Source organism: Helicoverpa zea, chromosome 6 (genome assembly GCF_022581195.2).
Source record: "Helicoverpa zea isolate HzStark_Cry1AcR chromosome 6, ilHelZeax1.1, whole genome shotgun sequence".
Classification (NCBI taxonomy): domain Eukaryota; kingdom Metazoa; phylum Arthropoda; class Insecta; order Lepidoptera; family Noctuidae; genus Helicoverpa; species Helicoverpa zea.
Window position 1 is genome coordinate 10,332,309 of NC_061457.1, and position 15,094 is coordinate 10,347,402.

At 36.7% G+C, this 15,094-nt stretch overlaps 3 protein-coding genes across 3 annotated transcripts; 2 read left to right on the forward strand and 1 right to left on the reverse strand.

Moving 5' to 3' along the window:
• Nucleotides 1–49: 49 nt before the first annotated feature.
• Nucleotides 50–1,912, forward strand: LOC124631558 (3-oxoacyl-[acyl-carrier-protein] synthase, mitochondrial). Its single transcript, XM_047166025.1, has one exon. The coding sequence runs from the start codon at nucleotides 453–455 to the stop codon at nucleotides 1,746–1,748; it is 1,296 nt and encodes a 431-aa protein (XP_047021981.1). The 5' UTR covers nucleotides 50–452; the 3' UTR covers nucleotides 1,749–1,912.
• On the reverse strand, nucleotides 1,905–11,063 carry LOC124631557 (gametogenetin-binding protein 2-like). The gene is made up of 8 exons (XM_047166023.1): nucleotides 10,865–11,063; nucleotides 10,400–10,590; nucleotides 6,837–6,980; nucleotides 6,247–6,574; nucleotides 5,119–5,343; nucleotides 3,719–4,000; nucleotides 3,190–3,633; nucleotides 1,905–3,107 (listed from the first exon to the last, which is right to left on the reverse strand). The coding sequence occupies exons 1-8, from the start codon at nucleotides 10,952–10,954 to the stop codon at nucleotides 2,913–2,915; spliced, it is 1,899 nt and encodes a 632-aa protein (XP_047021979.1). The 5' UTR covers nucleotides 10,955–11,063; the 3' UTR covers nucleotides 1,905–2,912.
• Nucleotides 11,064–13,271: 2,208 nt separating this feature from the next.
• On the forward strand, nucleotides 13,272–14,531 carry LOC124631449 (ribosome maturation protein SBDS). The gene is made up of 2 exons (XM_047165847.1): nucleotides 13,272–13,563; nucleotides 13,638–14,531. The coding sequence occupies exons 1-2, from the start codon at nucleotides 13,433–13,435 to the stop codon at nucleotides 14,260–14,262; spliced, it is 756 nt and encodes a 251-aa protein (XP_047021803.1). The 5' UTR covers nucleotides 13,272–13,432; the 3' UTR covers nucleotides 14,263–14,531.
• The last annotated feature ends 563 nt before the right edge of the window (nucleotides 14,532–15,094 follow it).

Below are 15,094 nucleotides of genomic sequence, written 5' to 3' on the forward strand. Positions count from 1 at the left end.
ATGTCAAAATTAGGGCGGAACTCTACTTTCCAGTTAATTTTCTGTTTCTACATTATATATTTCTCCCAATTTACTCTTCTCATAAACACGACCCCTTATTCTACTTCTTTCTATGATGTTCTGCAGTGTCTGCAGGATATTTCTGATCTGGTTCAAGGCTCGTTTGGTCTCTTAGCCCTGGGCACAATATAAAAAATTAAAACCTATAAAATTTTATTTAATCTGTAGATTTTGTTATTAAATAAATGAGGGATTTTGGAGGTTATGTATGTTATGTAAAATAATATTGTAAATTAATTGAAATGAATGGAGATAAGTAGAAGCCATTTAAATTATGCCTACTTGTGAATAAACTTATTGAATTCCGAGTAATTTACTTAAAGTTGGAAAGAATCAACTGTATAAAAAAAAAAATTAAAACATTATAATAACATCATTGATTAAATTACATCATGTCTGGAAGACTAATTAATCAAATAAGGACAATCACGCAGTCTCCGCATAAAAGAAGAGTCGTTGTAACAGGCCTTGGAGTTGTCTCTCCCCTCGGCACTGGCACTGAGCTGGTATGGCAGAATATTTTGAAAGGTCAATGTGGTATAGTCGCTCTGCCAGGCAATGAGTATTCTAAATTACCATGTAGAATAGCTGGATTGATCCCTTCAGAGAAAGACGATGTAGTGGCTAAGGCACTGTCGAAATCCAACCTAAAATCCATGGCTCCTGCTACATGCCTTGCTCTTGTAGCGACTGCAGAAGCACTGGCAGATGCGAAATGGTCGCCAGCATCGGAACACGATAAAGAGGCAACAGGAGTAGCTATAGGTATGGGAATGATAGATTTAAAGGATGTATGCGACACAAATGATGCATTGAAAGTAGGATATAATAAAGTCAGTCCTTTCTTTGTACCAAGAATCTTACCAAACATGGCAGCGGGTCACATAAGCATTAAGTATGGTTTTAGAGGTCCAAACCATGCAGTATCCACTGCATGTGCCACAGGTGCACACTCTGTTGGTGATGCCTTTAGATTTATTAGAAATGGGGATGCAGATGTCATGGTGTGTGGAGGTGCAGAAGCTTGCATCAGCCCTCTTGCCATAGCAGGATTTAGTCGGCTAAGAGCACTTAGCACATCCTTTAATGATAACCCAACTAAAGCCTCTAGACCCTTTGACAAAAAAAGGGAAGGTTTTGTCATGGGTGAAGGTGCTGCTATTTTGGTTTTAGAAGAGTATCAACATGCATTAGACAGAAATGCAAAAATATATGCAGAAATATTAGGATATGGCTTATCTGGAGATGCAAGTCATATAACTGCCCCAAGAGATGATGGGAGTGGGGCAGTGTTATCAATGAAGCGTGCATTGAGGGATGGCTGCATTGACACAGATAAAATTACTTACATTAATGCTCATGCCACATCTACTCCTGTTGGAGATGGTATAGAAGCAACAGCCATAAAAACTTTATTTCAAGATCACAGTTCAAATATATTGGTTTCTTCAACAAAAGGAGCTCATGGGCATTTGCTAGGTGCCGCTGGCAATTTGGAAGCCATATTCACTATATTAGCTTGCCATCATGGAGTGATACCACCAACAATCAATTTAGAGGAACCTGTTGATGATTTGAATTATGTTGCTAATGAATCAAAACCTTGGAATGCTGATAGAAGGATTGCATTGAAAAATTCTTTTGGTTTTGGTGGAACAAATGCAACACTTTGTATTGGACAGATGTAACTTTTCAAATATGAATGTAGATAGATGATTATTTTTAATTAAAAATGGGAAAGAAATCCTAATGAAGAAATAGTACTTCAAGACTACAACTACAAGACTGGGATGAACTATAAGTGTATTTTGGGTATAACATGTAAATAGAAATAAAACTTTTTATCACTGTATTATATAGTATATTTAAAACTGAGTTTACAAATGTTTTCCGACTTTAATAACAACGGCGAAACAGCCAAGGTAACTCCTGACCTTTGCTTTTCTAAGCTTTTTTGATAACGAGCAATAATTCATCATGTACCACATAATATTGAGTCACATAAAGCATTGAAATAAAATAATTTGATCAAAAAATGCTACTTTAAATATTTCATTACTAAGCTTTCTAACAATTTAAATAGTAAATATATTAAATGCTGGTTTTTATCCAGTCAATCAATTGTATTATTGGAATCATTCAACAACATGCACTTGCAATTTTGTCTCAGCGCTAGGCACAATGTTACCAAGTAAGATTTTAACACCCATATGATTTTTCAATTGAAATTTATTAGCTATATTAGATTCAGCAACCCGCCAACATCTTTACTCTAAACTATTGCATTATGGTTACATTATACATTATACATGATACGGATCTATTATAAAATGCCATATTATTATTTATAGAAATTAATTCAATTTAGGAAAATAACAAATTATACGACATCCACGACTTGCTTCAATGTCAATGAATTAAAAAAAAAAAACATGATAATCAATTTATATGGATTTCATCAAAAGAAACTATAAATTCCAAAATTGCTTCACATGAACATAACATATCAGTCTATTCAATATTTGCACTGATTTCTTACATATCATCAACTACTACTGAAACAATGCTGAGTATTGAGTATTCATTTACACAATAATTTTATTGTAGTTGTTATGACAGTACATATAGGTAATATCTGAAGAACTTAACCTGGTATGCTATCATAATTTCTATTAGGTATTCAGAAAACTGATCACATTACAAAAAGTTCGAGTATGAATTTGATTCCTGCTTATAAGAAATGTATTAAGTTTCATCTACTGACCATGGAAGCAGGTTATAGTATATTGTCATTTTCTAGTACAATGACTGGTTTACAAAGTGCAGTTGAATGAGGCGGCAGGCAGATGCCGTTAGGCGGGCTGCTTGTCTTTCTGCAGTAGCGGCGGCGCCTGCGGCGTGTTCACACAAAGCTGAGCGAATTTCTGCCGAAGGTTCTGTCGCAACTCCTGTCTTTTTTCTGTTATGTTCCTACGTGATTTAAATTCCATTACTTCCTCTATAGGAATATAACTGGTATCCTGTTCTTCGTCTGATGAACACGTATCCTAAAAAAAATATTTGTGTAAGAAAAAAAAATATACATCCTGGGACTTCCAAGGCTTGGTAGTATTGAAATAAAAAACTTACCATTAACATTTCTTGTAGAGAAAGTGTAAAACCTGAGCACAAAGTCTTATCGTTCTTAGCCATATCTAAACAGTCGCCCCTCTCGTGATTACAGAATCCTTCGGAACACGCCACCTCTGAACCTTCAGGGGAGCTCATGAGAGATGAAGAGCCCGACATAGTCTCACAGCAACCTCCATTGTTCCCGGATGAATAGCCACAGTCTTGGGAATGCTCGTTGGGCGACAGGTTACCGTTTTTAGTTCGTTTCTTGCCTGTTTTTTTGGGTGAGCGACGTTTGTTCGTAGTATCGTCCTGACACGACTGGCACCCGTCTCCACTGGCTTCGAAACACTGGTTATTGATATAATCGCGAGGTGAAAGCAGATCAGTCGGCGTGTCTCGTTCTTCTAACAGGCATTCCTCACATTGGCACTTTTCATCTGGTTCCTCTGAATCAGCCTCCTGTATCAAATAAAATTATCACATAAGTAAGACATAAAATGAAATAAAATTGCGATACAACATAAAACTGCTTGAAGTGGCATACTTTGCACTTGCTCTCAACGGCTTGTCGTTCCTTCTTCTTGCGTCGTTTGAGTTTCTTCTGTTCCTTCCTCTGTTGCCTGGTCTGTTCCTCTTGAGTGATTTCATCGTACAATAGTTGCAGTTTTGAAACACCGGTTTTATGTTCGACAGCAGTTTCAAACTTGCGGTAGAGTGCTTCCACTGCGACGGCTGCGAGCGTTTGACACGTGCCTTCCTCTTCGCGTAACCTCAAGGAGATGCGTTGCAGTCGCTCGTAAATACATATACCGAGACAGATAAGTACCTGCAAAATATTTATCATTAATGCGTAGCTAGTGATACTTGTGACTTGCCTTCACGGGCCATTGAGATCAACCACTATAACCAATAACGTAACGGGTTCATCGCATCTCTGCAATCTCATGTTAATAATTAGTGTTAAAGTTTGATAATATAAAACAGTACTAAGTTGTGCTAAGTATTTTATTTGTCCACGCAAGCGCGTACAAGTTAAAAGTCGTGGTGGCCTAGTGGGTGGGTAAAGGACCAATCTCTCAAGTATGAGGGCGCGGGTTCGATACCAGGTCAGGCAAGTACCAATGCAACTTTTCTAAGTTTGTATGTACTTTCTAAGTATATCTTAGACACCATTGACTGTGTTTCGGATGGCACGTTAAACTGTAGGTCCCGGCTGTCATTGAACATCCTTGGCAGTCGTTACGGGTAGTCAGAAGCCAGTTAGTCTGACACCAGTCTAACCAAGGGGTATTAGGTTGACCGGGTAACTGGGTTGAGGAGGTCAGATAGGCAGTCGCTTCTTGTAAAGCACTGGTACTCAGCTGAATCCGGTTAGACTGGAAGCCGACCCCAACATGATTGGGAAAAGGCTCGGAAGATGATGAGATGCGTAGCTAGTGATACTTCAATCACTATTTCCAATAAAATACAGTTGTTGAATTTAAGAACGTGGAAGCCTTAGGTTAGGAACTCTACTGTATAAAATGTAAGGGTGCGTCCACATCTGGCGAATGCGCAGCACGCGAGCCGATCGCGAGCTGTCCGCGAGCTGCGCGCGTGCAGTCACTGCAATAGTTCGGTGCGCCTCTTTAGCGCAACTCACGCAAGGCTCGTATAGAGCGCGCGAGCGGCGCGCGATCTGCGCGCAATCAGTTCTCGCCCTTACAGTTCCGTATATTGGCTCAGTACTATCGAAGATGGCAGACGTCGCGCGCCGCCTGCGCGCCGCTCGCGTGCGGCGCTTAGGTCGCGCGCGAGCAAGCGCGGGCCGAGCAGAAGCGGCGCACGAACAAAAATGCACGCGCGCAGCTCGCGGACAGCTCGCGATCGGCTCGCGTGCTGCGCATTCGCGGCGCATTCGCCAGATGTGGACGCACCCTAATAAAACTATGTAGAACAGCGTACCTCTTCTTGTGCAATCTCCAGTGTCTTAGCATGTCTCTCTCTATGGTTGCCGAGCAGTTCAGGCTCCGCTCTAGCGATGAGGTGCGCGATGTAGTCAGTCTTAGCTTGCAGGTGGAGGTGTTTGTCGAGCAGGCAGCGTTTGATTCCACCGTACAGTGCGCCAACGTACCCCTTCTCCTTCTGTGGTTCTTTCTCTTCCACTAACAGTTGATAAGCCCTCAGTACCTGTGCACGAGGATAGATTTATATGAACATAGAATCGAGATAAGTGTGTGAAAGGCACGGATGAAGGAAAGATGAGCCGAGATGCAATAAGGCGGGTAAGTCGGGCGCCTCTTAACGATCAGCGTAGCGTAGTTAGGGACATCTCTCGTCTCCAAAACGCGCTACTTTCTTTGGAGACTTTTCGTTATGAGACCTCCGCTCATTTTGCTCGAAAGTAAAAAAAAGACCAAATAATTATAAAGTACTATGTTCTCTCGATAAATAATTGTGTAATACAAGAGAAGTTACTTAGCATACCTAGTGTTTACGAATTTAATCAAAAATCGAAACATGAAAATATGTCAATTGATTAGATAATGCTATCATATGTGATCGAATTGTGAGCTATAAAAGATGTTACCAATTGCACCAGGACCAACAGAGTATTCCTATAGTTATATTTTTCTTAATTCTATAGTTTTCAAAAGAACTGTGAAAAATTGATAAATTTTATTTGCCTGCAAAGTTTATCAGCAAATGATAATATTTTGTTACATAAGTTATTTGCATGTGTATTTAATGTGCACTTAAAATTTTTCAATTGATAAAATGCATAACTGTTCCAGCAAGATGCAAACAATTTTTGGTTTAGTTAGACAATGTCATGAATCTAATGCATGATTTGGATCATAGAAATTAAATTACCAACAGGTAGTAATTTGTACAACATTATAATGGCGTTCTAGCCGATTTTCAGCCATTGGGGCTGTTCACAGATAAGGAGAAAAGCTGGTTGCGCAGGACAGATTATAGTGCAAAACCATTTGTGCAGACACAAGTGCACTCTCTATTCCTTCACTCTTATAGCCCGATAGACATCAAACAACATTAAGATACATTGGGATCAATGGTCCGAAAGCTTACCTTAGTTTTACAATCAGCACAGAAGCGGTGTTTCCTTAAATAGTTATGGAGCGTGTCGTGTAGCGTGTTGAAGTGTACGAGCGTGACGTGGTCGCGGGCGGAGGCGCGCATGGCGTCCCAGGCGGCGCGCCAGGCCGCGCGGCCGCCCCAGCCCCACGCCGCCCAGCCCCAGCCGCACGGCGCCGCCCCCGCCGCGCCGCCCGCCCCGCCCGCGCCCGCGCCCTGCCCGCCCCAGCCGCGGGCTGTGCCTGCCTCCAGCGAATGTAGCGTACATCGCTGGGACTTTTTCCATCGTGGCTGACTGAGAATTAGACACTCGATGCCCGAACTGAAATTAAAATTTGAATTATACTCACAGAAAATTAAAATAACATACATAATGCAAAAGAACCGAAGCCTAATTATTAGGAATTGTCTGTTTTGAGTAAGCAGTTAGATAAACCTTTTGGCATCCGAATTATTTTCCATGCAATTGAGTAAGTTTAGGATGGCCATCTAGTAAGTGAACAATAGATTAGCTTCTTTAATATCCTGTCGTACTGGTACATATTTCTACTTGTACTAAGTATAAATAAAAATCAACAAATTACCTGTGACCGTTTAATAATGTGGCTAGGGACTGTGGATGTATTATTTTGTCTTCTCTAATAGTCATAATCTCATCTGGTGTCAGCACCAATGGATCCAATGTGGGATGTCCTGATTTACATAGCTGATAAAAAAGGCGTTCCACACTGAAAAGAGAGGGAGAAAAGTAAAGGAATATAAAGGACATTGCTACGGCTCTAAACTACACAATTTGAATCCGTTTTGGATTGAAAGCTGCACAGCCTTATGAGATGTCCTATTGCTGCTTCTGGGTAACTGAATGCTATGGATGGTTTTCATGTTCACTCAAATGTAGATTATAAGAGGTGACATAGTAAAGGATAATCTATAACACTGGTCAACAGCATTTTTGGTGCAAAGGTGAAATATATAATTTCTTATAGATTATTTGATACGTAATCGAAGTCCAGAACATAAAGTTGCACTAGCACGTAGGGATTTAGAGATATACCCCTCCTAAAGTACCAAAAACGCGTTTTTTTACCGATATTTGACGATTTTTTTGAAGGACAGCAAAATTGTTTTTAGTTTCTATCTATAGCATTATATAGTACTACTCTTCCCGATTGAAATTCATTTTTATTTCGAACGCTAAGAGTTTAAATTTTCATGAAATATGTATACAGCTACGATAGTTCGATCTTCCCTATATTTTATTTGGCCTGTTAGTATGAAAAAACTCCACTTAATATTTAAAATGGTATATATTGAGAAAGAAAACTTGCAAAAATATATACTAAAATGGGGTTAATGCGGGGAAAGTAGTACTATATAATGCTTTAGTTAGAAATTACTAGAAAATTCTGCTGTCCCCAAAAAATTACATCAAATATCATAAAAAAACGCGTTTTTGGTACTTTAGGAGGGGTATATCTCTAAATCCCTACGTGCTAGTGCAACTTTATGTTCTGGACTTCGATTACGTATCAAATATTTTACAAGAAATTGTATATTTCACCTTTGCACCAAAAAAATAATAATAACTTGTTGACCAGTGTAAATTATTGAATTGCACCTTCTTAACTGACTTCAACTTTTCTAAGTTTGTATAGTAAGTTCAACTCAGTTGTGCGCGCGGCCTTATGTGTGGGTAACCCTTGTACATACACAGTAACTTTGTGTGCGTGACAAGAGGTACAGTCGGGTACAATACAGTTATTTAGGGGTTGTATACGGGGGTTTAAAGAAAAACAGTTATTACGTAATTTAATGTTTATTTATTTATAATGATTATAAATCGCTATTTGAAAAATCAAATGATGAATTTTCGGATTCGCTACTCTCCAAGGAGAATTATAAATTCTGACTCCAATGTCAAAATGTCTATAGTATTCTTCTTTTTTCTTTTCTACATGTCGACAAGTATTACGCCACATCCCTTCATCAATTTGACTTAAACGTTCATTTATGAGTTTCATTATTTTGTTATTTTGGTCGACATTATGCGAAGCAATATAACTTTTTAAAATTCCCCACACATTTTGTTCACATTATTATACTAGATTATATCTCTTTTTACATTCTTAGTCCACACTTTTATTTATTGTCCACCTACCCCGAGCTAGAAAATATGTACTTAAGGAGTATTCAATTCTTAGATACTGTCAATGTCAATTTGAAAAGACGTATGAAAAACTATATTTATAATACTAGTTCGGCCATTCAGAGAATGCGTTCCTGACACGTCGCGATTGAACTGACGACGTAACTTTGCAATGGCGTTGCAGTTACGATAAAAATATTTTTGCTGGTTGTTTACCGTTTTAACAATTGAGGAGCATTAAAACAACATTATTATATCAATAATCAATGAATGTTATAATTCAGTCAGTTCAATCGCGACGTGTCAGGAACGCATTCTCTGAATGGCCGAACTATAATAATAAAAAGCTTTGAATGTCGTTTTATTTTTTGAAACGCTTTATCTGACTCCTTAATAATTTCTCCGCGAATAACTAGTATTTTCGTAAACGACTGTACCCATAAGAAAAAGCGATAAGAACACGTCATGCTCGGACGACGTCACTGTCACACGAATGAAAGTTGTATATTTACAAGCCGACGCACACATAGGGACGCGCGCAAATCTGAGTTGAACTATCTATATGTACTTTTTAAGTATATCTTAGACACCAATGATTGTGTTTCGGATGGCACGTTAAACTGTAGGTCCCGGATGTCATTGAACATCCTTGGCAATCATTACGGGTAGTCAGAAGCCAGTAAGTCTGACACCAGTCTAACCAAGGGGTATCGGGTTGCCCGGGTATCTGGGTTGAGGGGGTCAGATAGGCAGTCGCTTCTTGTAAAGCACTGGTACTCAGCTGAATCCGGTTAGACTGGAAGCCGACCCCAACATAGTTTGGGAAAAAGGCTCGGAGGATGATGACCTTCTTAACTGACTTCCCAAAAAGGAGGAGGTTCTTAATTCGGCCAGTATATATATATTTTTTTTGTTATCTATCTATTGGATGTTCTATTAATAGATTTTTTAATTACACCAGTCTTATTCTATAGGCGGCTTAGAGTGCATTTCAGCTGCATAAAAAGCATCAAACTGACTAAGTATTAATTGGAAAATCAGCTTCCTGTTTGCATAAATAGTAGAATGGAAAGTCACAATGTTTTTTAATTGCAGTGCCATAGGCACATAGCTGTGATGTGCTAGCAATTATTTACTTTTTATATTGTGGTTTTTTCCAAGACTTAACTGATCACAAATATGGTTGAAAATGAGTTTTATAAGTAAATCATAACTAATCTCATAAATGTGAAAAGTGTCTGTCTGGCTTCCACTCTTAAAAATTCTGAATCAATTTAATTCACAGATAATGTAAAGAAAGGACATATTTTATTACAAGGAACAGGAAAAAGTTCCCCCAGTTTGTGGATGGAACTGCAACAAACATCTAGAGCGTTTATATGTGATCCTATATATGACAAGACAGGGCTCTCTCGAATTCTATTTTCCTAATAGTCAAGTTGTGCTATCTCACTAAAAGTAAAAATATTGTTTTGTTTCTTCAGTTGATGTCAGTTAGTTTGAATATTTAACCGCTTGTATGCCGCTTATTATAGAACAATAGAAAATCAATTGCGTCTCGCATACCAGCATACAACGGGTTAAACAAGACAATGTTTCCGAGCTATCTAAATTGTGCAGCTCAGCTTAAGTTTATATTTAAAATTGATAAATTATGTAACTGTAATATTGAATGCACTGTGCCAGGTTAAGATTTCTATAGGTTATGGTAATCTTGATAGTGAATTACTGTTTTCAGAGTTTGCGCACTGACATTTTGTTATCAGATAGATACAGTATAAGTTACTTATGCGTTTTTCAAATCAAATCGAATTCTAATCTGCAATAATGAAAATATGTACCAATCTTTGAATTGCTGCAGCATTCTCCCAATGTTATGCTAGAAAAATGCAAGTTATAGGAGAATATGATAACTAACAACTCCAATTTCATATTCCGTATCATAATACATACTATGGAGCTGTTAAACAAACTGGGCGTGATGTTAAGTGAGTACTGTACCTTCTTCTACAGCCTACACAAGGAATGCTTTGATTTAGTACATTAAATATATCAGAAGCATCGACTCTGAGCGCTGCTTTCAGTTCGTCCGTCGTTAGGATTCTATATTTGCGCATGAATTCTTCGTACTCGCGACCTTTTACTTGTGGGTTGTCACAAATTAGACCCATTGTGTTTAAATCCATGATCATCTGGAAACAAAAACAAAATTCGTTAGATTTCAACAAAGGAATATAATCGCAAAATAAGGTCATCTGCAAGACGTCATTACATTGAATGAAATCAATGAACTTTTGATAAATTGTCACAGCCATAACTGCAATGTAAAATTCGGCTGATCATCAAAACATCATACTCGGAAACATTGTTTACTTTTTACGGTAGGAGTGACCGATTCTTTTTCAATAATACTATCCATGAATAATCTACGCTTGTGGTAATGTCAAAGTGCATGAAACCACTTACTGTTAGATTTTCGTAGATAGTTAACGGCAATTGCCGTCTCTTTATCACAGGTTCTTTTTCGCTGTTGTATATATCAACTAATTTCGCCATTTTAATGATTAATCACATAAAATCGCAGATAAAATACACAAATATAACAAAATGACGGCCAACTTCTCTAGAAATACACGTCGTGCGTTGCGTCTGACACAGCACAACCACAGATAAATTGATAATTTTTAAGGGCTCTAGGTTAGTTTGTCAATTGTCAAACTGTCAACCATAACCATAGGCTATTATGTGGCATTGCCATGCTTAGCGATTTCATTTTTCTAAACAAATAAACGTAAACGTAGTAAAAATTCTGATCAAGGCTGTTTATATGTTTACTTCTTTAAGTAGATACTGATTTAAATGGAGTCTAGATTGAAATAGTGGCAGCGTTGGTCCACTTTCAATTTTTTGAAGATCCTTTTCCAATAAACGGTTGAACTAAGTATACATTTTATATGTGAATAAAAGTGAGAGATGTTCAAAATTTTGTATATTGCTTACAAATACGAATATGTTACTCTGTTACGCGCACGCTGGAACTATGGAATAGCTTTTGACGAAAATTATCAAGACTAGATTCGTTAATCTGAGTATTTCCTTTTCACGATAACAAATAGGCTACTCTACGCCTAGTCCCTTGGAATGCGGAGAACACTGCGGGCGTAAGCTGTTTAAATTACAAATAGGCGTCGACTCCAAACTGACACATCTTTCCTTTAAAGGAATATGCATCACATTAATCGGAAAGCGGTAAGGTAAAGTATACAGGGTGTCCAGTAAATAGCACGACATACTGCAGGGGGTGATAGCTTGGGTCACTACCTATCAATACAACACAATATATATCCAGCAAAATCTTACGGATTTACAGTTTTACAAAATTTTCCGAAATACCGAAAAATCTCTACCTTGAAACAAAATTTTAAGCATCTCGTAATGAAAATATCCTTTTCTAGTACTTTTTTTTACATCAAATTATTCTTGAATGGTTGCTTTACGCATTAATTGGTCTTTTTTTCTATCAAAAACAAGAATGTTTTCAAGAAGTAACATTTTTTGTTTCAATTTGCAAAGAACTATTTTCTTATCAATTAAGTTTAACCTACAGTGGTGAAAAAAAAATGTATGGGGCAGTTTTGTACAACAAACTTAAAAAATAGCTTGTTTAATGGTGATTTAGGAAAGATACAATACTAGTGCATTTTCATTAAAAAAATATAAAATAACGCCATTTTAGTTCCAGAGAAGCTGATTTTGTTGAAAATGTAACTAACGTAATTTTGACAAAAACCACTATGAGAATAAGTTATAGCTGCTCATTTATGCGAGTTATTATAAAACTAGTTGTGACACGTAAAATGCGAAATGCTCGCGTAATGACTAAAGGTTTTTACCTGCCATAAAGGACAAAGTCTATGAAAAATCGATCCAAAATGACAATGAATTGAGAGCAACGGTTAACATTACAGCAAGAAAAATATCGGAAATAAGCTTGAGGAGACTCAAAAGCTCATTTTTAAGACGATGCCGAGCGTGTATTAGGGCACAAGGGAAGCAATTTGAGCAATTGTAATTTATTTAAATAAATGTTTATTAAAGTTAACTCCTCTGTTTTTTTTACTATTAACTTATCTTAGATGTCATTTACAGACCGTTCAACCGGTCGGCTGTAGATTAATTATTATGTAATTCGAACCGTAGTACGACCTTACAACGATTAGAATTCAAATTCACATTACTTGCATTTAAAATAAAATGCTCTTATTAACTAAAATAGCTCATTTTTCGTATTTTTTAAAATGTAATGTACTAGTATTGTGTCTTTCCAAAATCAGCATTAAACAAGCAATTTTGTAAGTTTGTTGTACAAAACTGCCCCATTCTTTTTTTTTTCACCACTGTAGGTTAAACTTAAGTGATAAGAAAATAGTTCTGTGCAAATTTAAACAAAAAATTGTATTTCTTGAAAACATTCTTGTTTTTGATAGAAAAAAGACTTATTAATGAGTAAAGTAACCATTCACGAATAATTTGATGTAAAAAAAAGTACTAGAAAAGGATTTTTTCATTACGAGATGCTTAAAAATCTGTTTCAAGGTAGAGATTTTTCGGTATTTCGGAAAATTTTGTAAAACTGTAAATCCGTAAGATTTTGCTGAACATATATTGTGTTGTATTGATAGGTATATAGTGACCCAAGCTATCACCCCCTGCAGTATGTCGTGCTATTTACTGGACACCCTGTATACATACTGTAACATAAGGTACCGCCCTGAAGCACAGGTACAGCCCTTGGTACTGCCACAGAAAAGATTTATATTCTGTTCTTGTCACTTATCTGTCAATGTCTCTGTCTGTGTAAAAAAATATTCTGAGTTCTGACAGATTTGACAGACAAATTGTAAATTTGTCAGTGCCTATAGTTTATTTGCAAATTATTTGTTTATTTGCAATTATTATAAACATATTCTTAACCGTAAAAGCTTGCAGTAAAAGCCACTGTATTATTTTGTAAAGGGTAACAGTGTTCTCACAATGTCTAAAATATTTACTCCCACTAATCAAATACGTTTAACGAATGTCGCTATAGTAAGGTTAAAGAAAGGTGGTAAGAGATTTGAAATAGCTTGTTACAGGAATAAGGTTGTATCGTGGCGCAACAAATTGTGAGTCAGTGATATAAATATTATAAAAGACTATAGTAAAAGCTTCTGATACTAATTAACACTTATTGTTTTAGAGAAAAAGACATTGATGAAGTTCTGCAAACGCACACTGTCTTCACAAATGTCTCAAAGGGACAGGTTGCTAAAAAAGAGGATTTGGTGAAAATATTTGGTAAAGAAGATCAAACAGAAATATGTAAAGAGATCTTAGAGAAGGGTGAATTGCAAGTCTCTGACAAAGAAAGGCATTCGCAAATTGATTCTTTATTCAAAGATATTGCAACAACAGTGGCCGACAAATGTGTTAATCCAGAAACAAAGAGGCCCTATCCAGTGTCAATTATTGAAAAAGCCATGAAGGATATCCATTTCTCTGTAAATGTCAACAAAAGTGCTAAACAACAGTCACTTGATGTTATACAGCTATTGAAGAAAGAGATTCCACTTGAGCGAGCTCAAATGAGAGTAAGAATTTTGCTAACCGGTAAAGATGCAAGGAAGACTAAGGACAAAGTTGTAAAACTTGCTATGAGTGTTGAAGAAGAGAACTGGGACTCTGGCACTGCAAATATAATATGTTTGATTGACCCTGGCAACTTCAGAGTCTTGGATGAAATGGTCAGAACAGAAACAAAAGGCACTGGACAGTTTGAACTGCTTAATTTGAAAGAAACAGTTGAAGGAGAACAAGCTTTGTAAAATTGTGGAGTAATATTGTTGTGTATAATTCTGTTGAAATAAGTATTGTATGAACGGATAGCGTGGTTGTTTTTGTAGTTGAAAGTCAAGATATCAAAAGTTTTAAATGTCATTGATGTCTCCTAAGGTCTCTCGTATGCTATGTAGGTATAGATCTAGTTATGAACTATAATCTTTTACATAAGTACCTACTGATTAATAATTTGTATGTTTGTATCTTCATAAATAATATTTATATGTGTTTGGTTAATAAAATATTTTAAAATGAATATATTTTTTCTTTTTAAAACTAGCTTCTGTTTCACTGCTTCCTGAGGAATGTTTCTGCACTTGGATAAAAGTAGCCTTCCTCAAAGTTTTCCCTGATAATGCTCTGTTTTGTGCCTAAGTGGATAAATTATATTTGAATGAATAAATGGATATACAAGGAGATGAAATAGGTATTAGAAAAGACATTAGGAAATATTTCTGTAGTGGGACCATTGCATGGTTTTAAGATTCTTTGGATACAAAATAACTAATATTGTGCAACTTATTAAACAAGAAGAATTATAGTTCTTCTGCCTTAGTAACAGCCTTATTTTTTATATTGGATGAAAAATGCCGACTGGTGTGCTGTGAATTTGATCTTAAGGCGTTATTCCACTTCACTAAATTCAGACGCCCTCAATGTTTCAATAGTTAATAATAGTGAAGCCAAATTGCATTCAGTAATTTAAAATTTTCTTAATAGAATCTAAATCGGAAGAATTTAGCTAAGTGGAATAATGTTCAGGTTTAAGAAAGACGTTTAGAACTCACCTAAAAATAAACCTTTTACAATTAATTATCG